Consider the following 24678-nt stretch of genomic DNA (forward strand, 5'->3'; position numbering starts at 1 on the left):
TGCCACACCTGTGAGGTGGATGGATTATCTCGGCAAAAGAGAAGTGCTCACTAACACAGATTTATTTAGACAGATTTGTGAACAATATTTGTGAGAAACAGGCCATTTGTGTACATAGAAAAAGTCTTAGATCTTTGAGTTCAGCTCATGAAAAATGGGGGCAAAAACAAAAGTGTTGCAATTATAATTTTGTTCAGTGTAAATAAATATATCAGAGCTGGTTTAGACTTGCAGCTGGGGGAAGGGGCATTACAAACGTGCGGGGGAGTCACCTTTTTTAGTATCTCCTAACTATTCCCCACTCCCTCAAGCAGCAAAGGCAGCGAATGGGGGTGTTCACATGTTGCAGTCAGGATGCTTTGCACCCGCACCAAAAACTATTGTCCCTGTGGTGTTCAGCAGGCAGTAAGGTATTCAAGCAATTGGGGAAGCTCTGCAACCGCATGCAATGCACGTTTCCGGTGTGCTGATGAGGCAATTAGAGGGTTAAACAGGTGGTGAGGAGGGGGTCACATCACCTCCTTAATGCCCATCAAATGTCTCTGGAAAGCAACAATCCAAATATGTACCCCTTTTCAGAGGTGCAGTGGTTTAGACACACACACACCGGACCATCACACCTATTTCTAAGTCATGGGCATTAACATGGCATTGGCCCCAACTTAGCAACTTTAACAGGCTTCACTCTTCTGGGAAGATTTGGTAGTGTGTCTGTTTACATGTGTGCCCATTCAGCCAAAAGAGCGTTTGCGAGGTGAAGTATTTATACTGAGTGGGAAGAACTGGCTCACATTTTGCATTCCAATTCATTGCAAAAGGTGTTTAGTAGGGTTGAGCGTTTAGGGCTCTGTGCAAGCCACTATCAAGTTTCAACATTCTAAACTCCCAAACTCTTTATAGGCCATGCTGGCACAGAAAAGGGCCTTTTCCAAACGGTTGCCATAAGGATGAAGTCTCACAGTTGTATAAAATATTTTTTACTCTTAATTGGAAACACTAATTTGGAGGGCTATGCATATATGTTTGGCAATATAGTGTCTTAACAAAGAGAGAACTCTGCATACAACACAGAAAATAAATTATGTAAAAATGTTAGGTTATATACAACACTATATAAAGTTTATATACAAGCTAACTAAAGGACTAACTATGTATAAGTAGTAATGGGGCATGATGGTATGGGGACTGAGAAAGGCTGGGTAAAGGATCAACAGAGTTGTCCAAAGCAAGGTAAACTTGTCTTCTAAAGGGGATCTAAGGTATTTTGGCAGGTAGGCACAGATGTTTCCTATGGCCAGAAATCATATAGCTCTAAGCAGACACCTGCTAATGGCCACTGGAGCCACAGGCTGCTGGATGCTAAAGTGTGGTTTTAAAATCAAGGAGACAGGTTCCAGACAATATTAATGAGAAGGGACTGGGGCACTCACCATTACAGTGAAACACCAAATGTCTTTTATAACGTACCCGTTTAGTTTTTGTTTTTAGAATTGTAGGTTTTTTGGATTTTCAAAAGAAAATAAAAAAAAATACAAAGAAATGAGTCAAACATGTCAAATAAGCATTTTATATCAATACTAGACATTAAGCCCGTTAAATTAACGGGCGCTATAACATATGGCTGACTGAGCAGCTCTCGCTTATCTCTTTTTTTTTTTTCTAACAACGCGAGAGCCGCATGACATAGCCAGCTCTGCACATAGCGTCCCTGTTGCCCTAGCAACAGAGACAAGCGCATAGCTGACCGAGCGGCTCTTGCGTGCGAGCGCGTACCCGCGCACACTCGCCGCTTCAAGAGTTTTGGCCGGCCGCCCGACTGGGGTGTATGTAGGATATCTATTATCAATAAAAAGAAAAGAGAAGGCGCCTGGCCCTTTAAATAAAAGATTGTTGAACCTGCTGCCCTTTTAATTGTAATAAAACAATAAATAGGTATATATCATAGGTAAAAAGGCGCTGGTAATCTTAATATATCACGTGTTATAAAAATTAATAGGTGATTTAAAGTGTAATATATGTGATTAAAAATTGCTACAAATATATATATGATCTACTATTGGTGCAATTAGCAAAGAAAAGTGCATACCAGTGCAATTTCAATTCAGAAGTGTTTGTGCTTCTCAAAGTAAATTAATCCACAAAGGTGTGGATCAGTGAACCAATAAATAGATATATAAAGAATTCCATACAAAAATCACATAAGAATATATAAAAATATAAATATATAAATGTGCTCCAAGTAGTGTTTAAAAATCCAGGCAATAGCATGCAATCAAAATTGTGCTTGGTGGATTCTTATTAATCCCTTCACAGTGCTCCAGGTGCTGGGATGTGACAACCGTCAATTAAGAAGTGCTTGTGCTTCTCAAAGTAAATGAATCCACAAAGGTGTGGATCAGTGAACCAATAAATAAATATATAAAGAATTCCATACAAAAATCACATAAGGATATATAAAAAAATCACATAAGAATATATAAAAAAGTATAAATATATAAATGTGCTCCAAGTAGTGTTTAAAAGTCCAAGCAATAGCATGCAATCAAAATTGTGCTTGGTGAATTCTTATTAATCCATTCACAGTGCTCCAGGTGCTGGGATGTGACAACCGTGGCCTCTTACCAGCTAGCAGCAGGTCACAAGGACCCCCAACGCCTGTGATCCCTTTATTGGGTGGATCAGACCTCTCCTCGATTGCTTGGATCTCTGGCTCCTATATTACTCGAGTTGGACCATGTAGTCCCCCCATACACATAAAGATATAGAAGAACAAATAGCCTCCAATAGTGAAATACTGTTTTATTCTCCAAAAAACATACACTATAAGGTGACAATTAGCCTCTTACTATTTGTTGTGCCCTCCTGGCACTGGGCAATTCGGCAGTACAAAATCGTTTTTTTGGGTCTTAGGAAGATATTCTCCGGGCATCTGCAGCACCCTGTATCTCCTTTCCCCCTTTCTTTGTATTGCAGCGGTGGATGTGTATCCCAGCCTCTGTTCCGAATGCCTCTGTGTGTTACTTCCGGGTTAGCATTGACCACAATGCATTTCGCTTAACGAGCGTCCTCAGGCAGTCTATGCTGGCCCTGTCAGTCACATCTTAAGTATCGCTATCTCTATTATGATTGGCCGGTGTTTAATTTTGCTTTTGTAGCGCCATTCATTTATTTTTATTGACATTAAGTGCCGATCTGTATATTTAACAGGATGGTATCGATTTATTACGTGACCCTTTTATTTTATGTGTATTTGACATTTGCTGCAAATCGCCCGGGTATATTCCTATTCCCCGCATTATACAAACAGCAATTCACATCCAATAATTCTTAATTGACGGTTGTCACATCCCGGCACCTGGAGCACTGTGAAGGGATTAATAAGAATCCACCAAGCACAATTTTGATTGCATGCTATTGCCTGGGTTTTTAAACACTACTTGGAGCACATTTATATATTTATATTTTTATATATTCTTATGTGATTTTTGTATGGAATTCTTTATATATCTATTTATTGGTTCACTGATCCATACCTTTGTGGATTAATTTACTTTGAGAAGCACAAACACTTCTGAATTGAAATTGCACTGGTATGCACTTTTCTTTGCTAATTGCACCAATAGTAGATCATATATATATTTGTAGCAATTTTTAATCACATATATTACACTTTAAATCACCTATTAATTTTTATAACACGTGATATATTAAGATTACCAGCGCCTTTTTACCTAGGATATCTATTATATATTAATAATATGCAAGTGTCTCTGAGTCTGTCCCTGTGTCTGTGGGATTGCGCTACTGCGCATGTGCCCCACGGACAGCCGTTGGAACTGGGGGCGGGCACCATGTCAGGGGCCACAGAAGTAAGTCACACTGACCTGTGTAGGATGGGGAGCTCCTCGGTGTTGGGGGTTACCCCGATAATGGTGCTCTTCAGGGAAGTTCCTATGAGCAGGCGGCTCAGACCAGATCCATATTCCCCGGAGAGTCTACACTCACCCGCATGCTGGAGCCGGGCAGGAGCACCCCGTCATGGGTCAGGAGAAGAGGCAGGCACCGGGGATCTGGATAGAGCCGCTAGAGGCCATGACCGGCCACACACACAATCCGCACACCGACCGACCAAACTCACTGACAGCTCCGAGTCCGGGCAAAGAGCAGCAAGACTACAACTACAGAGAGCGGCCGGAGACAAATCATCTCCACCTGAGGAAACCACCGCCATCTTGTGATATCCTACATACACCCCAGTATTATCACCTCATCATATACTATACACCCCAATATAATCACCTCATCATATACTATACACCCCAGTATCATCACCTCATCAGATATCCTGATGATACTGGGGTGTACAGTATATGATGAGGTGATTATATTGGGGTGTATAGTATGTAGGATATCACAATATATGATGAGGTGATTTCTGTTCTCAGCCCTGTGAGGTGAATTCCCAGTTGTAATACTCACAGTTGGCCAGTAGATGGCGTGGTTTCCTCAGGCGGATATGCGGGGCTGCGGACATGGTACAGGGGAATGCGGGAAAGCTCAAATACGTTCGGCTATTCCCGGGAATGGCCGAACGTGTACGGCTTTTACCGAGCAGCGGCGCATGCGCAGTGACATGTTGGCGCCGGGTGGCGCCATTTTTAAATCTAAGGCAACTGATCGGAACTCCGCCTCCCGCCTCCCCACCCCTTACGAATTCAGAACGGCATTATCAGACAGAAGCCGCGGTGTTCTCCATACCGGAGCCGCGGTCTTCTCCACCACAGATACGTTTCCTTCCACATCTGAGGCGGATGTTAAGAGGTGGGCGGGGATCCGCTCATATACACGCGCACCCAGCACCAGGCTCTGCGTCCCATTGGCTGTCCGTGCGGCACATGCGCAGTAGCGCATTTCCACGGACACAGGGACGGTGTGCAGTGGACGCAGAGACACTTGTCTTTTATTAATATAGATAAGATATACATATAACACTGCAACAGAGCATGAACATCTATAACAAAAAAAGCATAGAAAACATAAAAACAGTACAAAAATTAAGAATTAGGATTATAGGCCAGTAGAGCCAATTTGGTATGTATGGGGGAATATCTCATAGATCTATTGTGACTGTCATCTGGCCAGTTGAATACATTATGATAAGGAACCATAAACTTTAAAGAACATCAGAAAAAAGAAGGGGAAGGAAGGGGGGATACACCATGGTTTTGGATGAAACAGCTGACGCGTGTATGGATAAGAACATACCCGTTTTATAAGTGCCTCAGGGTCCTCATTATATTCAGAAGCCAGATTATCCAAAAAATCTGAATGAATATCTTTTAAAGGTTTAGAAAACGGGTCTGTTTAAAACAAAACATTGTATTAATAAATGTAAAAACAATTATAACATAAAACAACTGTAACACAATGTGGATTAACCCCGTGGAGACTAAGCCTTTTTCTGACACTTGTTGCTTACAAGTTAAAAATCTGTATTTTTTGCTAGAAAATTACTTAAAACCCCTAAACATTATATATATTTATATATACATATTTTTAGCAGTGACCCTAGAGAATAAAATGGCGGTTGTTGCAATATTTTATGTCACACTGTATTTGCGCAGTGGTCTTTCAAACACAATTTTTATGGAATAAATACACTTTCATGAAAAAAAAAAAATGTAAAAATGTAGTCTCATTTTTTCGTATAATCTGAAAGATGATGTTACAGCGAGTAAATATATACCTAACAGGCCATGCTTTAAAATTGCACACACTCTTAGAATGGCGACAAACTACGAAAACCTCCGTAGGCGACGCTTTAAAATGTTTTTAAAGTTACCAGTTTAGAGTTACAGAGGTGGTCTAGTGCTAGAATTATTGCTTTCACTCCAATGATACCTCACGTGTGGTTTGAACACTGTTTACATTTGAAGGTGCGACTTATGTATGCCTTTGCTTCTGCACGTGAGCAAGGATGGATGGGGTATGCTTCAAATTTTGTTTTTTCTTATTTATTTTTCTTTATATTTTTTACACCTTCCTTTTACATTTTTTCTTTTTAAACACATTTTTGCTGTCGTAAGGAATTTAAACATCTTTTGTGACAGTAATAGGCAGTGACAGGTACTCTTTATGGAGAGATCTGGAGTCGATAGGACCCCAAACCCCTAAGCTGCACTTTAAAGTATTCAAAACGGCAAAATCAGCATCTTTAAATACTTTCTAATTTTTAAAACTGACGCCTTTATGACTCTAGTAAACCGGAAGTGATGTTGTGACGTCGCTCCTGGGTTACTAGATCCGATTCCAGCGGAAGTGCCAGCAGGTCACTCGGGTCTCCTGATGGGACGGGAGCTCCCCTCCTGCTGCTTTTAACAGCTGAGTGGCTGATTAGCCGCATCAGTTGGTTTTACAAGGAAGCCAATCATCGGTTCTAAAAAAAAAACAGTACCAGGGTGACAGGGTGATGCTTGCAGCTGCAGGCATCACCCCAATACAACCCCTTGAAGCAGAAGGCAGCATATTTGCCTTAGGTCGGTGTCAAGGAAGAAGTGGATTTCATTGCGATTTTGGGATAACAGTCTCATCTTCCCAAGAGATAAGATCTTTCCCTATTAGAAGGGACAGAAAATAATGATGTGTCAGCTCTTCTAATATAAAGTGTGCAGTTGAGTGAGTTGAAAGGGCTTTAAGTCTACTAAAAGCTTTTTCTCCCAAAGTATTTAGGTAAAAATGGCAAACTTAGTTCTACAAGTTAAAGCATTGTTAGATGCCTTTGAACTTTAGTTTAGTTTTAGTAATATGTAGACACACAGATCAGGACTATTTTCTCTCTGCATATAAAAATCCAGATCATCATTTTCTGGACAGGCTATTGATGTAATGATGACTCCTGGGAGCATTTGAAATTGAAGACTCACACTTACCCCATGTGAACCTTGGACATCCCAGAAGATGCTCACTAAGGCTGCATTCACTTCTGAGCAGAGTGGCTTTTTTATTTGGGGGTTTTTGAGCATTTATAGGCTCTGTGCACACTGGACTTACCAAACGCTCATAAAAATAATTTTTGTACACGTTTAGGTGAGTTTAAGAGTGTTTAGCATTGCTCCAATCAAAAGCACAAAAATGATTTTTTTTTTCCTGCCTCTAAATGCTGAGCTCAAAATATGTCTCTAATCGTCCTAATGTGCATGGACACATAGGATGCATTGAGTTGCTTCTAGAGGCAAAACACAAACTCCTGTGGAAGCAGCGATTTTTAAGCCAGTGTGCATGGACCCTTAGAAGTGTATTAGAAGTGTTTGAGAAGAGTATTACAAGCATTTTACAGCTTCAGGCTTTTTTATTTAGCTAATGGAAAGCACTACGGGGCGGAGGGCTGGAGGAGATTGGGTTGAAAAGCTGCTGTTTGAGCAGAAAACGTGCAACAAAACGCTGGAAAAACCCTCATGTCACACATTTTCAGGCGTTGCCATTGAAGTCTATGGGGCCCAATCTGCCTCCAATCTTATAATAAAAGCTCATGTACTTTTCTGAGTGACAGGCGTTTTGCTTCAGGTGACAGAATTCTCAGGCCCCATTCACACCTCAATGTTTTGTAGCTTGAAGCTCTAAGCTCTAAAACGCAGGAGGAGAAAAAAATAAATTCTTCTCTGCAGAGTTGGTTTACATCTCCACTCCAAATCATCTGAAGCCTAGCAAGTTCCATCCATTGAGAGAGCCGTACCACGGCGGTGCCTCCCGTGCCCATGTGCAGGAGTGATGACATTGTGGTTCAGCCAACCAGATGGTCACAGCCCCCAAACCCGGAAGGAAGACTGAGTGAAAATGGAAGCCCTGTCAGCGGTGACAGCTGGTTTCATTTTCAGTCTTTCGTAATGTGCTAGTTTGTGTTGCATACCAACACATTATGACATTATCTTGCAGGGAGAAGATTTTTATTTATTTTTTATTTTTTCTTTTTTTCACAGTTTACTATCGCTTTAAGCCCCCGTTCACACTGGGGCGACCTGTCAGGCGACTTGACAGGTCGCCGTAGGTCGCCTGGCATAGAGAAGCTGGTCCGGAGCTTCTTTGGGGCAACCTGGAGCGACCTGCATTGACTTCAATGTTATGAAGTCCGTGCCGGCCGCTTCGAGGTCGCGGTGCGAGCAGCGCCCTGCGACCTATGAGGTCGCCCCGGGAAGTAGCGTCGCCCCAGTGTGAACGGGGCCTAACAACCCAACCCTAACAAAAGAAAAAAAAAAAAAATATTAAATAAGAAGAAGACAATAAATATTAACTCCTAACCCAAACCCCTAATCCTAACCCCAACCGTTAATCCTAACCTTAACAAAAAAATAAATAAATGAATAAGGAATAAAAGCTGATGGAAAAGCTAAAAAAGCTGACAAACCTAACAAAAATGGTGCAACAGATGATAGTTTCTTCTATTGGCTAACAAAAAACAACAAAGCTCAAAAACGCTGTATAAAAAAAAAAAGCGCATAAAAACATGCCAAAATCGCACATAAATATATGCAAAAAAAGCGTTTAAAGACTCTACGCTCAGGTGTGAATGCAGCCTTAGATGTGAACAGGGGACACTGAAATTATTGGGATTTGGTTGGTTGAGCGTTTTAGAGCTTCAAGCAGAAAATCGCTCAGGTGTGAGGGCTCAGGCACCAGTCTTGTCCTTTTCAGTGTCTCGCTTTCACTTTCTCCAGTCTTGAACCACTAAGCAGGAAAGTGTATCCACACATAGAGCTCTAAAGCAGCCCTTCACATCCTTTTTACCCCAGAGAAACCCTTGAAATAATTTTCAGGTCTGAGGGAAACCCCTGAAAAAATGTATTAATTTGAGGCCAGTGAGAAAAATGCATCTTTGCCGGTGGAAAGAATAGCTCACCCTGTTGTGTCTGAGCCAATGAGAAGTGAGAGAGTCGCTGCTCTGTGCATATCGCTGGATCCAGATCAAGCTCAAGTAAGTATAAAGGGTAAAGGCTGGGGGCAGTGGAGCTAAATACTGAAGGCTTTTTTTTTTTACCTTAATGCAGAGAATGCATTAAGATAGAAAAAAAACCTTTAGCCTTTACAGCCACTTTCAGTTACACTGAATGGGACAAGGATCCACCATATATTCAGCTGACCCCCAAAGAACAGATGCTTAAATGACAAATTCTATATTCACTTTAGATTACTTCATAATCAAATGCAGTGGCGGCTGGTGCTCAAAAATTTGGGGGGGGGGGGGCAAACAGAAAAATGTAATAGGCATTGCTTTGCGGCAAAAAAACACGGTAAAAATTGCGTGACTTTGAGGTCACAAAAGTATGAAAGGGGCCTTCAGTCAGACATGGGAGTAAAGCCCCGTACACACGTACTGATCGTCGGCCGAACGATCGGCCGTCTTTTGTCCAGGGCTGTCGTGTCTGTTGAAAACTGCAAAAGACTGCACATGAATTTTGTCGGCCAACAACAGCCGACTGCAGAAGTGATGTCATATGATGGTTAACTTTCCTTGTCTTTTTTCTTTTCTGAGCAAGCCCAGTCTTGCTAATCTGCTGTCTGTCAGCCGAAATCTGTACTGACTGGCGAACAATCGGCCGTTCTGGTGACGGCCAACAAAAATTTTAAAGTCTGCACTACAGATTCTGTTCGGCCGAAAATGCGCTGTCAGCTGTCGGAAGCATCATACTAACAAGCCTACAATCGGCCGATCGGTCGTCGGCCGAATATTTACGGCCGACAATCGGTACGTGTGTACGGGGCTTAAGTCACACATGTGCAAGTCACAAGCAAGTCTCAAGTCTTAACCTTCAAGTCTCAAGCAAGTCCCACGTTACTGTGGCGAAAAGCAAGCAAGTCAAGTCGAGTCCCTGCTAGAAGTCAAGCAAGTCAAGTCAAGTCATTTATTTTGGTCAAGTCACAAATCAAGTCAAAATACTGATCTACCCCAATTTTCACCTTTAAATCAGTTAAAAATCAGTGGTCTGGAAAGGTTTTATTTTATTTTCAACATTAACAAAACTGCTTGGTGCTTTTTTCCTGGCATATTACAGAAACACTTTGAATGCCCAAACAGCTCAAAATCCTTCGTCCGGTCATTAACACCACAGTCACTAAAAACATGTCAAAATCAAAAATGACTTTGGGCCATACGCTTGCTAACATTCACCTGAAAAAGAAATGGATAATACCAATTTTTTTTTTCTTTACTTACCTTGTTATTGAAGAAAATATACTTACCTTTCTTCCACTTCCTTCCTCTGCAGCCGCGGCTCACGCCGTCACTTCCTGCTTGCATTGATTCCTGGGAGCTGAACGTCATCGCTCCCAGGAATCAATGCCCCTGCACCGGTCCTGCTCGTCACTTTCCGGGGCAGGCACGTCATTCCCTGCTAAACAGCCTCTGGGCATGCCCAGAAGCTGTGCAGGGATGATGCGCCTGTCCCGGAAGTGACGAGCGGGGTCGGTGCAGGGCATTGTGGGACCGAAGAGGACACGGAAGAGGATGCCGAAGAGGACGCGCTGGCTTCAGCTGCCCACACCTGAGATGGCAGCGCTGGACAAGACATTTTCAAGGTGAGTATTTCTTCTAAAATGTAAGTGCAACCTGGGACAGTTCAGAGACTATCCATTATGAAATGTACTAGCCCTGACTGTCCCGGGGGTATTTTTATTGAAAAATAGTTTCCGAGGCCGGAACTCCGCTTTAAAGAGGAAGTAAATCCTCCTCTGACACGTTTACCTATAGGTAAGCCTATGATAAGGCTTACCTATAGGTACTGTAAATATCTCCTAAACATGTACCGTTTAGGAGATATCTACCTTTCATGCAGCCAGTGACGTCACTGGCGCATGCGCTCTGAAGGAACGGCCGCTGGTGCCATTCCTTCAGAGTCCCGTGCCGTGACCATCGGCTCCCACGCGCGTGCGCGGGAGTGACGTCACCGCGGCACCGGCCACTCAGATGGCCAGATGCCGCGATCCCGGAAGACGGGCGACTGGACATGTCGTCCGTCATACAGGTTGTTGTGGAAATTTTGATAGACATTTCTTTAGTTAAATAGTCATAATGTCTCCCAGTGTCATGTTTTACCGATAATCGCTGTTCACAGTGATTATTGCTTTAACTGTCATTGCAGGAAAGACTTGTTGGTGAAAATCTTCCATTGGATGAGATGGCACAATACTAGTAGCAGAGAGAGTCCATCGCACAGATCTATGTCTGCAGTTCAGGGCCCTGAGCTGCTGAGATATGTCTGTGATATGGAAATTCTTAGCATTTTACCAAGATAAATAGATGGCTCCTTTTAGTCACATTCGATCGGTGTGACTGGGGGGCTACTGCTATTATCTTATGCAGATAAAACCTCATCAACTGGAACAAATAGAATGGTCACTATCAAATATGGTTTATATATGAATCACGTTTGATGAAGACCCATTAACAAGTAATGGACTCATGTTTATGGATTGACATGAGTGAACAATGAAAAGCCATGTGCTCCTTGTGGCAGTTGAGTCCTTTGTTCGCTCATGTCCATCTATGGGCATGTACTCCAGTTTCTATTGTGTTTTTTGAATGTATATTTGTTCTGTGATTGGTGGTTTTGAAGCCTGTCCTTGTAACTCCCTTTTGTTAAATAAACCTGATGTGTCCTGGAAGAGGGCAGTTACTCAGAGGGACCCTCCAGAGAGCATCGGATTGACTACAGCAAGCGTGTCTGTTCATTTCTTTGCTACCAGCGCTTGGTAAACCGTTACACAAAAGAGCGGTACAATTGTACTTTTCAGTACGAGCTATTAATGGAGCTTGGTGCGTAATAATCTTGAGCGCACTGAAGCGGGTTTCTATGCTCCAAGCCCTATTAATTTCCACGACACAGGTAAGCGGACTGCACGGCGGGGGCTTGTTCTAAGGTAAGTATTGCATAATGAGCTAGTATGCGATGCATACTAACGCTCATTATGCGTTTCTCTTTCAGGTCGAAAAAAAAAAAAAAAGTGTGCATGAGTTTACAACCTCTAAGTATTTCCATTGTTAAACAGCCAAATCAGAACACACTGAGGTGTTTTAAGTTACTGTGGTGTCAGAAACAGAACAGGCACATTAATTTTGCTTTAACACATCTTGAGAAAATGCAAATATTTAATAACTTAAAAAAGTAAAGTAATTTCGAGTCATATGTCTCAAGTCAAAGTCAAGTCTCAAGTCATGAATACCAAATCAAAGTGAAGTCGAGTCTTTTATTAATTTTAGTCAAGCAAGTCTCAAGTCCTCAAACAGGTGACTTAAGTCTGGCTTAAGTCAAGTCATGTGACAGAGTGACCAGCGACCAGCGTGCCCCCTTTCAATGCAGAGAGACCAGCGTGCCCCCTTTTAATGCAGAGAGACCAGCGTGCCCCCTTTCAATGCAGAGAGACCAGCGTGCCCCCTTTCAATGCAGAGAGACCAGCGTGCCCCCTTTCAATGCAGAATGACCAGCGTGCCCCCTTTCAATGCAGAATGACCAGTGTGCCCCCTTTCAATGCAGAATGACCAGCATGCCCCCTTTCAATGCAGAATGACCAGCATGCCCCCTTTCAATGCAGAATGACCAGCATGCCCCCTTTCAATGCAGAGAGATCATCCTGCCCCCATTCAATGCAGAGAGACCAGCGTGCCCCCTTTCAATGCAGAATGACCAGCGAGCCCCCTTTCAATGCAGAATGACCAGCGAGCCCCCTTTCAATGCAGAATGACCAGCGAGCCCCCTTTCAATGCAGAGAGACCAGCGTGCCCCCTTTCAATGCAGAGAGACCAGCGTGCCCCCTTTCAATGCAGAATGACCAGCATGCCCCCTTTCAATGCAGAATGACCAGTGTGCCCCCTTTCAATGCAGAATGACCAGTGTGCCCCCTTTCAATGCAGAATGACCAGCATGCCCCCTTTCAATGCAGAATGACCAGCATGCCCCCTTTCAATGCAGAATGACCAGCATGCCCCCTTTCAATGCAGAGAGATCATCCTGCCCCCATTCAATGCAGAGAGACCAGCGTGCCCCCTTTCAATGCAGAATGACCAGCATGCCCCCTTTCAATGCAGAATGACCAGCATGCCCCCTTTCAATGCAGAATGACCAGCATGCCCCCTTTCAATGCAGAGAGATCATCCTGCCCCCATTCAATGCAGAGAGACCAGCGTGCCCCCTTTCAATGCAGAATGACCAGCATGCCCCCTTTCAATGCAGAATGACCAGCAAGCCCCCTTTCAATGCAGAATGACCAGCGAGCCCCCTTTCAATGCAGAATGACCAGCGAGCCCCCTTTCAATGCAGAATGACCAGCGAGCCCCCTTTCAATGCAGAATGACCAGCGAGCCCCCTTTCAATGCAGAGAGATCAGTGTGCCCCTTTCAATGCAGAGAGATCAGTGTTCCCCCATTCAATGCAGAGAGGTCAGTGTGCCCCCATTCAATGCAGAGAGATCAGTGTGCCCCCTTTCAATGCAGAGAGATCATTGTGCCCCCTTTCAATGCAGAGAGATCAGTGTGCCCCCTTTCAATGCAGAGAGATAAGTGTGCCCCCTTTTAATGCAGAGAGATCAGTGTGCCCCCATTCAAAGCAGATAGATCAGTGTGCCCCCATTCAATGCAGAGAGATCAGTGTACCCCCTTTCAATGCAGAGTGACCACCGTAGCGTGCCGTGACCCCCCCCCCCCCCTGCTCAGTGCACTTACCTGCAGCGGCGACTTCTCCTCAGTCCCCCGGCATCTCCTCGAGTCCTCCCGCCTCCTACTCGGCCAATGGCATGGTTTTGTCTTTCGGCCAATCAGGAAGCGGGCGCTATTGTCACACAATGGGTGGGCTCGAGGCGCACTTACTGAAGCCTATTAGAGCCTCTGGCTCTAATCAGGTGACTCAGAAAAAAAAAACCCCATTAAACTCCATGCGTCTGGTGCCCTGCATGTAGATTAGGGGGCCGGACGCATGGATAAGGAGGGCGGCGCCCCTGCGCCCCCCAACGCACCGGCCACCACTGATCAAATGTCATTTTCATCTTTCAGTGGAATGCACAATGAATGTAGGTTAATGTGAAGTTTCATTTTCATATATCTTTGTATAGAAGTAAAAAACATTACAGTCTAAATCAGGTTGATAGAACCAGCCAATAATTACATACAAGAAAAAATAATAATAATAAATACTATTAGGCACCTGTTATGTGATCACTTTTCCAAGAATCATATTCCAGATCTTGCAGAATTAATTTCTCTGCATTTTCATTTCTTTGTTTAAGAAACTGCAAACAGGAATTAACACAATCTGGGAGCTCATCTATGACCTGATAAAAACACAAGCAATATAAAATAACGCATTAGAATGTCTCAAATAATCATACAAGTGGAAACTTTAAGCAAAAACTATCCAAAAAAGTTTTACCTGGAAATCCTTTTTATGATTTTTCCTACATTGGCAGCTACAGAACTTTGATATAAAAAGAACACCATGGTATACCCAGATGTATACATTTTTCACCTCTAGGTTATTTAAAACACACACACAGGATACCGTTCCACATAAGCATGAAAAATAATCAAACAGTTGAGTACATATTAGTTAATTCCCTGGTGCCAAACGTGGACCAGGGGTCCTTGGGGAGCCTTGTAGACAATTGTCTGTTTTACCTTGCTCTAGTGCAGAGATTCTCAAACTACGGCCCTCCAGCTGTTGCAGAACTACACATCCCATGAGGCCTTGTAATTCTCTGACATTCACAGACATGACTAGGCATGATGGGAATTGTAGTTACTGAACAACTGGAGGGCCATAGTTTGAAGACCTCTGCTCTAGTGCTTACTCAGGCCCGTAAAGAAAAACGTTTTAGATCACGTGTCAAGCACAAGGTCCCCGGCCGAATCCAGGCCCACCAGGCCATTTTTTGTGGCTCTTGCACCTCTCCTGCTGCTGCGCCACCCGCTTTGTCTCGGTCTCCTCAGCACAGGGGAGGACAGAACTCCTTCACCAGATCTTGCGCTTATCCATGGAGAGACTCATATCTATCTTCCCTCCCATCCCCGTGTCAGCAGTCGACAGCAGAGAGGACAACAGATCTCCTCCTACAGATTCTGTGCCTCTCTGCGCAGCCGCAGCACCCCCTCCTTTCTGCCTCCCCTGGTCCCAGCATTCAGCAGATTCGGGCAGCTGACTCGAACCCTCCTCAGGTCCTTCTCCAGACCCTCCACTTTCTGCTTCCCAGCTCCGCCCCAGCTTCTTCCCAGCAGCAGCACAAGGCAAGAGGTGTGCACTGTGATGCAAGGGAGGTTGGGGGGGGGACTCTTGACTTCTAATTGTGGAGAGGATGAATCTTGACATCTGATGTAAGGGGGAGTGAGGTGCTCTGGACATCTAGCCTTACAGATACAACTGGCCCTTTGAGGGTAAAAATAATGCTGATGAAATGCAATGAAATCGAGTTTGACAACCCTCCTTTCGACTGTCATTTAGTAGTTACATGTCTTGATTTCTTTCAGTTCCACTTTATTTTTTGTGCTGTCCACCCCTTTTCACTTTTTTTTTTTCCCTCTAACCTTTTATACTGGATTTTGTTGAGCGATATATCAAATGTGTCAATAGTAATATATTTAACCACTTGCCGACGGCCCCACGCAGATTAACCGTGGCAGGGCAGCTCGGCTGCACATAATCACATAGATCTACATGATTATTTGCATGAACGCCATCTTGGCAGTGCTCGTGCGCCTCCGGAGCCACGCTCCCGTTGTGATTAGACACAGTGGGAGCCAGACTACGGGAGGAGCGGGCTCCAATGCCGCCGGCCTCCTACAATCTTCAGAGAAACTGACAGGAGAGCTGCCTGCCTATGTAAACAAAGCAGGCGGCTCTCCTGTCAGACAGGCACAATGAGACACAGTGAGGCACAGTGTAATTTATACAGTAACAGTGCATATTATTTAGCACTGATTACTGTATTAATGTCACTGGTCCCCAAAAAGTGTCACTTTTTGTCCGCCGCAATGTTGCAGTCCCGCTAAAAATCTCTGATCGCCACCATTACTAATAAAAATAAATAAATAACTAAAAAGTCAAAAAATCTATCCGATAGTTTGTTAACGCGATAACTGTTGCACAAAACAATTAAAATACGCTTTTTGGGATTTTTTTTTACCAAAAATATGTAGCAGAATACAAATTGGCCTAAACTGATAAAAAATTTGATTTTTTTTAAATTCTTTTATTGGGAATGTTTTATAGCAGAAAGTAAAAAAGTGTTTTTTTTTTTTTTTTTTTTTTTTCAAAATTGTCCCTCTTTTTTTGTTTATAACGCAAAAATCTAAAAACCGCAGAGGTGATCAAATACCACCAAAAGAAAGCTCTATTTCTGGGGAAAAAGGACATCAATTTTATTTGGGTACAGTGTCGCAATTGTTAATTAAAGTAACGCAGTGCCGAATCACAAAAAATGGAGTGGTTATTAAGGGGGTAAAACCTTTTGGAGCTGAAGTGGTTAAGGGGAATGTAGGGAGCACAAATGTGAGAGAATTTATTTGTAAAGGGGCTGGAGGCGATTGTAGCAGTATTATTGCACTTAGAAAAAAAGAAAATGAGTACTGTCTGGGATACTTTTTTTATATGCATTAAAATCCAAATTTTCAGAACAAGCTTTACCAATCGGGCCATCATACACAGCCAGGCCATCGGATAGCACCAAATTTGCTCAGATCCAGAAGACAGGAATAAACATCTCAGACCACAAGCAGACTCCTTCCATAAGAAAGGTCACAAGGACAAAACCATCAATATAAGCATAAACACGACCCTGAGAAGCAAAAGAAAAAATCCTCTTCCAATACAAAGAGAAAAAAAAACAACCACGTACCTCTAGTAAACACATGCAATCCCACACTAGAATGGATAACAAAGATAATCAAAGATGTGCCACCCATCATAACAGGGAGAGAGCTATGGAATGGGAGGGGAGGAAGAGGTGAGAAGCATCAGAACACTGCCGAATAGGTCTAAATTTAGTCTAAAATGATCTTTTGTGTCAAGTAGAATTATTCAGTTGGTCATACAAGGATTGAAATGTGGCCAGTTCAGCAGTAACCAGCCAAATTTCGAACCATTTATGGGCACCGTGGTTGTACGCAAGTTGATCTACCGATTGACTTGAAAGAAACCAGCCTGTCAGGTTTTTCCCGAATGATTAGTGTCGCCGGCTATAGCTGGTAACAATAATCATTGTGTTCTGACAGTGAGGGAACGCTCCCTGGCAGCAGAACACAGTAGCACTGCCGGAGGGATTCCCCCATCGACGCTGATTTTGTCAATGGAGGAATCGAGCACAATCTATGGCCTGCCTTAGTTCATTAGTTTTCCTGAGTATTTTTTGAAGTTCCCTTCAAGAACAAAAACATTCCTATCTTCCATTTTGTGGTCTGGTTGCAAGATATGATGTCGCACAGGTGTAAAGAAATCATCTTCCTTGTGTTCCCTAATGGTTTGCCTACGTAAATGCATTTTTTGTTTCGGTAACTTCTGTCCTGTTTCGCAAACATTGCATTTCCTGCATTGGATGGTTGCATTTTTTGCATTGGATGAGGTACACAACATTATTAGAGGTAAAGCTGTATGATCCTGTAATACTGAAGGTCCCTTCTGTGTGTGTGTGACATTTTTTAATGGATTCATTTGGGTGCACAATTTGCAGTGTTTATTGTTGCAAGGCTTGTTTCCTTCATTTTTGACTTAATAATCAGAATTAAGATTCCTGCTGCTTCATTTTTGTCTGAGGTTGGGTAGTTACCTGCCCTATCTCACTATCTCAGTGTTTCTTAACCTATTTTCAGTCAAGGAAACCCTTTAAAATTATGGACAATTTTAAGGCACCCCATTCTAAAATGTAAAAAACGATTCTAATAATTTTACATAATGCGGCAGTATCAACACACGTAGGACACCCATCAATAAAAAGTGATTTATTCTTATACGAATACACTTTCAAATATGAATACGCTTTTGCACATTGGTATCAACTAGTATTCCAGCGTTTCTCGTCTCCCTCAGTTTCTCTCCATCACCTAGCTAATGTGACCCCAGTGTTGATGGAGAGGGGCAGGGAAGGGTCAAACAAGGAGGCTGTGCAGGCGTTCCACACCCTTCTTATCTAAATAGATGACATCACTGGTTGTTAGGATGCCAGGTGCTGGAGGGTTATAATGGTGCACAATGGAAACCTGTGGCTTTGTGTAACTAAAAGCGGAACTCCACCCAAAAGGGGAAGTTCCGCTTTAAGGACTCGGTCCCCGCTCCACTTGCACAATTGGCACTTTTGAGGAGTCGCTCCCACTTTTAGGGGGTTATATAACTCCTATATCCACGTTTTCTACAGACATGACATCTTCTTTGGGGTGTTCTTTGGGTAGGGGTACCAGGGAGGAGATCTGGAAAATGCCTCTCATGCAGCCGGCTCACTGCATCTGGATTGTGAATTTGGGCAACAGCACCTTCTGGATACAGAAGGGCTGTGATGATCTCTTCCTGGAATTTTAGGAAAGATCCACTTCTTACTGACGCTTTGTATAGCACATAGGCATTCAGCAGAGCCAATTGGAATAGGTATACAGACACTTTTTTGTACCAGTGCCTGGCCTTACGGGCAAATAAGTACGGCGCCATCATCTGGTCGTTGAAGTCAACCCCTCCCATGTTAAGGTTGTATTCATGGACACAGAGGGGCCTCTCAACACCACCAGTCGCCGTTGCAATTTGGACTGTCGTATCTGCGTGAATGGAGGACAGAATGAAAACATTCCGTGTCCCTCCACTTCACTGCAAGCAATTTATTACACTTGAAGCAGGCTCTCTTCCCCCGTCTAAGTCGGGAATATAGAAGCCATTAGGGGAAGCCCCCACGATTAGGTTGCACAGTGCCACATGTGCCAATTCAAAAATCAAAAAAGGTGACTAAAAAGTGGCACGCTTGTGTCATAATTATCCACATATAAATGGTACCCCTTTCCGAATAAGGGTGACACCAAGTCCCAAACAATCTTGCCGCTGCTCCCGAAGTAGTCTGGGCAGTTGAGGGCTTTAAATTGCTATCTTTTCTCTTGTAAAACCAGAAACTAACTGTATAGCCTGTTGCCCTGACACAGAGCTTATACATCTGGACACCATATCTGGCACGCTTGCTGGGGAGAAACTGAAAGCAAGGCAACCAGAAAATGTAATCAGGGACTCATCAATACAGACAGCTTGTTGGGGCGTATACAAGGCAAGAAACTTCTGGTTGAAGTGATTTACGAGGGGCTGAATTTTGTGGAGCTGGTCATATCCAGGGTCACCCCGAGGACGACAAAGTTTAATGCCACTGAAGTGCATGAACCACAAGATCTGCTGGTATCTATTCCTGCCTATGACAGCAGAGAACACTGGCATATGGTGAATTGGGTCAGTGGACCAATATGACCGCAACTCACTCTTTTTAGTAATGTCCATGAGGAGTGATAGGCCCTGAAAGGTTTTAAATTTGGAAACAGCGATACGTTTCCATGCAAATTCTCTGGCAAGGGTCAAATTTGGATTTGTGGCGATGAATTGATCGGGTGCGGCGGGCAATCTGACGCTATCCTGTATTGACGCTAACGTTAACGCTAACTGATGTCATCTGTGACACTAATACAGTGATCATAAAAAAGATCTGTACACTATAATAGGGCAATAAAGGGGTTAACTGAGGGTGATCAGGGGGTTAAATCTTTATTAGGGGATATATGGCGGGTACCCTAGATCTATCTGGGACTCCCTCTAACTTTCTCTCACACCCACTGAAATCACAAGTGACATTTATACAGTGATCAGTAAATTATCTGTATATTGTATATAGTGTACACTGTGACAGGGAGTGAAAGTGTTAACTGGGGGTGATCAGGGGTTAAATCTTTATTAGGGAATGTAGGGCGGGTACCCTAAACCAAAATGGGACTACCACTAACTGTATCTCATACTAACTGAAGTCACAAGTAACGCTAATACAGTGATCAGTAAATTATCTGTATACTGTATATAGTGTACTTTGTGACAGGGAGTGAAAGGGTTAACTGGGGGTGATCAGGAGGGTAAATGTGAAACTATGTGTACCGGTGTCAGTGTAGCGCTTGTATACTCATGGTAGATGTTCTCTCTTCTCACGTTGGAACCAAAAGGGCTCCAGGAGAGAAGATGCCATCATTTCTTGTGCCTGTGTTTACATTACACAGGCACAGGACGCTCTGCAATTGGTCAGGACCGATCACCAGGTCCAGGCCAAAAATTATTGGCCTGCACCTGATGACTATTATTTATGCTTTGAAATTCACAGCCAAGAATACATTGGGCTGCGGTTTCAAATAGTTATTTAGACAGTGTTTCTGAGTAGCTGCAGAGTTTTACTTTTTTTTTTTTTTTTTTTTTTTTTACAGACTGGAGCTCCTCGTTTACCACTTTCTGCCCACACTAAAGCCGAAAGCAGCTATGGCATGGGCTTAGTTTGCCAGGGGGTGTCCATGGACGTCCCTCCGTGATCACTGTGCTTGTTTGCCTCATGCGACGCATGGGCGACACGCTCTTCGGACTCAGCTGATCACAGACTGGGGTAAAGGGCCAATCACAGTAGCCCTTTACAACGTTATTAGCTGTGTCCAATGACAGCTGATCTTGAATGTAAACACAAGCTGGTTATTGGCTTTTCCTTCCTCACACTGACAGTGTGAAGAGAGAAAAAGAGAGCCGATAACCGGCTTGTGTTAAAGGGACATCGGCATTGATTATCAGTGTCCTGATTACTGTATTGGCGCAGTCCCAACAGTGCCGCCAATCAGTGCTCATCAGTGCTGCCAATTAGTGCCACCTATCAGTGCCCATCAATGGCGCCTATCAGTGTAGCCTCATCATTGCCGCCTCATCAATGCCCATCAGTAGCACCTATCAATAAAGCCTCCTCATTGCCGCCTCATCAGTGCCCATCAGTGGCGCCTATCAGTGCAGCCTCATCATTGCTCTCCTCACTGACAGCGTGAGTAGAGAAAAAGAGAGCCGATAACCGGCTTGTGTTAAGGGACATCGGCATTGATTATCAGTGACCTGATTACTGTATTGGCGCAGTCCCAACAGTGCTGCCAATCAGTGCTGCCAATTAGTGCCACCTATCAGTGCCCATCAATGGCGCCTATCAGTGCAGCCTCATCATTGCCGCCTCATCAATGCCCATCAGTAGCCCCTATCAGTGCAGCCTCATCATTGCCACCTCATCAGTGCCCATCAGTGAAACCTATCAGTGCAGCCTCATAATTGCCGCCTCATCATTGCCACCTATCAGTGCAGCCTCATCAGTGCCGCCTCATCATTGCCCATTACTGGCCAGCACTGTATGTACAGCACGGTGTCACCGCTCTGGCCAGCACTGTGTATGTAGAGCACGGTGTCACCGCTCTGGCCAGCACTGTGTATGTAGAGCACAGTGTCACCGCTCTGGCCAGCACTGTGTATGTAGAGCACGGTGTCACCGCTCTGGCCAGCACTGTGTATGTAGAGCACAGTGTCACCGCTCTGGCCAGCACTGTGTATGTACAGTACGGTGTCACCGCTCTGGCCAGCACTGTGTATGTACAGCACGGTGTCACCGCTCTGGCCAGCACTGTGTATGTAGAGCACGGTGTCACCGCTCTGGCCAGCACTGTGTATGTAGAGCACAGTGTCACCGCTCTGGCCAGCACTGTGTATGTAGAGCACGGTGTCACCGCTCTGGCCAGCACTGTGTATGTAGAGCACAGTGTCACTGCTCTGGCCAGCACTGTGTATGTACAGTACGGTGTCACCGTTCTGGCCAGCACTGTGTATGTACAGCCAGCACTGTGTATGTACAGCACGGTGTCACCACTCTGGCCAGCACTGTGTACATCCTACTTGGTTTCCTAGCAACCAGAGAAGCAACCAGTAACGTCCACCCCCTTCCCTCTCTTCACCAGTTCCCTGCTAGCAAACCTCGTCTTCTCCAACGTCCAATAAACTGCCATATTCTTCGTCGGTGTCCTCCGCCGGTAAGCCGTCCTCTTCCCTATCAGTTACAGATCTCCGGATCACTTCTAGCGCTTTCTCTCCTTCCATGTTCAGTCGCAGCACGGCTCCGGTGCGTGTCACGTGTGCGGCTATCCCAGAGGGAGCCCAGCACTGAGGGGCGGGGCCTGCGCTGAGGGGCGGAGCTGGTGTCTTGTGGGTGGAGAACGCCTTAGTGAATATATGAAATATTAATATGTTACCTGACTAGGAATTCCTCAGTCTTCTGGGTAACAACCCCTTTATAAAAAGTCTCATGTGACCAAATGAAAGTAGAACTAAAGGCAACATTGTTTTCTAGCTATGGATAGAGTGGAGAGGGGTTAGACATCCGGGTATTGCTGTCTGGGACACCTGCGTTCACACACCTCACATTTCTGTGCATTTTTCAGGAGTTTTTGGTGCACATTATTTAAGTGTCTTTTGAGCTTTGTTGTTTTTTTTTTTTTTTTTTATTCGCCAATGGAGAAAAATATCAACCCTTTCATCATTTGTTGCGTTGTTTCTTTTTCTTTTTTTGCTTTTTCATCCACTTCATTTTCTTTTTCCTGGTATTTACTATTTATTGATTTATTTTTGCTAGGGTTAACCCTAACAAAATAAATAAATAAATAATAAATAAAAGCCAGGCTTAGAGTTAAACCCTAACCTAAACAAAAAGACATACATTATAAATTAATTAATTATACATAAACATAAATGGTAAATAAATAAATGATACATAAATAGACACAGGGGTTAGGGATGAATGTATTATTGTTTTAGGGAATGTATCTATTTATTAGTATTTATATATTTTTTATTTATTTATTTTTGCTAGGGTTACAGGTTAACCCTAAAATAAATAAATAAATAAACACCAGGGTTAGGGTTAAACCCTAACCTTAAGGCTGCATTCACACTCGAGCATAGCGTTTTTGTCATGTTTTTACCGAGATTTTTACCGCAAATTTTACCGTGATTTTAACCGCGATTTTACCGCGTTTTTGGAGGCAGGCATTGACATCGATCAAAAACGCTGGTAATCAGCCCAAAAAGAAGCTCATGCACTTTTTTCAGCTACAGGCATTTGCTTCAGGCGTTAAGGCTCCGTTCACATGTAGGCGTTTTAGGGGCATTTTTCTGCTCTAGGATCAGCTCTCAAAACGCAATCCTATTCATTTCAATGGCCCCTGTTCACATCTGAGCGTTTTGACGCCGTGAGCAAAACGCCCAACGCTCAAAAAAAAGTACATGAGCTTCTTTTTGGGCAGATTACAGGCGTTTTCCATTGGTCTCTATTCAATCTAAAAATGCCTGCACAAAAAACGCCTGTAAAAACGACTGTAAAATGCCCATAAAAACGCCTGTAATAGCAACGCCAAGATGTGAACCTAGCCTTAGGCTCCATTCACACCTGCGCATTTTTGAGCGTTTTTTAGCTCCAAAAACGCTAAAAAAAAAAACGTTTCAAAACGCCCAACAAGTAAAACCCCATTCATTTACACGGCCCCTGTTCACATCTGAGCGTTTTAACGCCTGAAGCAAAATGCCTATAGCTGAAAAAAGTACATGAGCTTCTTTTTGGGCTGATTACCAGCGTTTTTGATAGATGTCAATGCCTGCCTCCAAAAATGCCTGAAAAAATGCCTGAAAATCGCGGTAAAAATCACGGTAAAAAAATGCATGAAAACGCTACGCTCAAGTGTGAATGCAGCCTAAAACGCTCAGATGTGAACAGGGGCTATTAAAATGAATGGGGTTTTACTTGTTGGGCGTTTTGGAACGTTTTTTTTTTAGCGTTTTTGGAGCTGAAAAACGCTCAAAAACGCCCAGGTGTGAATGGAGCCTTAAGTAATTGTGAAGTTTTGGGGTTTTTTTGTTTAAAAATAACAAACATGTTATACTTACCTCCTCCTGTGCAGTTGGTTTACACAGAGCAGCCCATATCCTCCCCTTCTCAGGTCCCTCCTTGCTGCCCCTGGCCCCTCCCTCCTGTTGAGTGCCCTCACAGCAAGCAGCTTGCTATGGAGGCACCTGAGCCGAGCCCCAGCTCCCTGTGTCCCTGGCCCTGCCCCCTCTCTCTTCCCATTGGCTCACTGAGTTTGACAGCAGCGGGAGCCAATGGGGCCATGCTGCATTCTCAGCCAATGAGTAGGGAGCGTCTCGGGCAGCCGAGACACTCCTGCAACATTGCTGGATCGAGATTGGCTCAGGTAAGTATTAGGGGACTGAAGGGGGCTGCTGCACACAGAATGATTGCTATCTTATGCATAGAATGCATTAGGATAAAAAAAAAAAAACTTTCTGAATTTACAACCACTTTAACAAAAAAATAAATAAATAAATCAACACCAAGGTTAGGGATGATTAATTTATTATTTTAGAGAATGTATCTGTGACTAGAGTCACCTTGGGGGGGGGGGTGTGTCTCGTGGAACCCAGCTTATCTTTGAGAGCTCTGGAAACCCATTTTCCATCTCCCCCAGCCTGTCTATTAGGGGCACAGGTTGACCGAGAACCCCAGTCGGGTCTGCACTAGCCAGACTCCCAGTACAATCACATCTGACTCAGCATTTCCTTTTATCCCTGTTATCCAGGGTTCTATATGTGT

At 43.8% G+C, this 24678-nt stretch overlaps 1 protein-coding gene across 1 annotated transcript in view; it reads right to left on the minus strand.

The window, feature by feature from the left end:
* LRRIQ1 (leucine rich repeats and IQ motif containing 1) overlaps positions 1–22143 on the minus strand; it is a 378050-nt gene extending 355907 nt beyond the window's left edge. Inside the window, exons 1-3 of the mRNA XM_082254861.1 lie at positions 22014–22143; positions 14187–14313; positions 5266–5360 (exon numbers count right to left, since the gene is read on the minus strand). Coding sequence (XP_082110987.1) covers positions 5266–5360; positions 14187–14313; positions 22014–22136 — 345 coding nt within the window. The 5' untranslated portion in view covers positions 22137–22143. The remainder of the gene's footprint in view (positions 1–5265; positions 5361–14186; positions 14314–22013) is intronic.
* Between the last annotated feature and the right edge of the window lie 2535 nt (positions 22144–24678).

The sequence above is a fragment of the Pelophylax lessonae genome (assembly GCF_965119305.1).
Source record: "Pelophylax lessonae genome assembly, chromosome: 4".
Taxonomy (NCBI): Eukaryota; Metazoa; Chordata; class Amphibia; order Anura; family Ranidae; genus Pelophylax; species Pelophylax lessonae.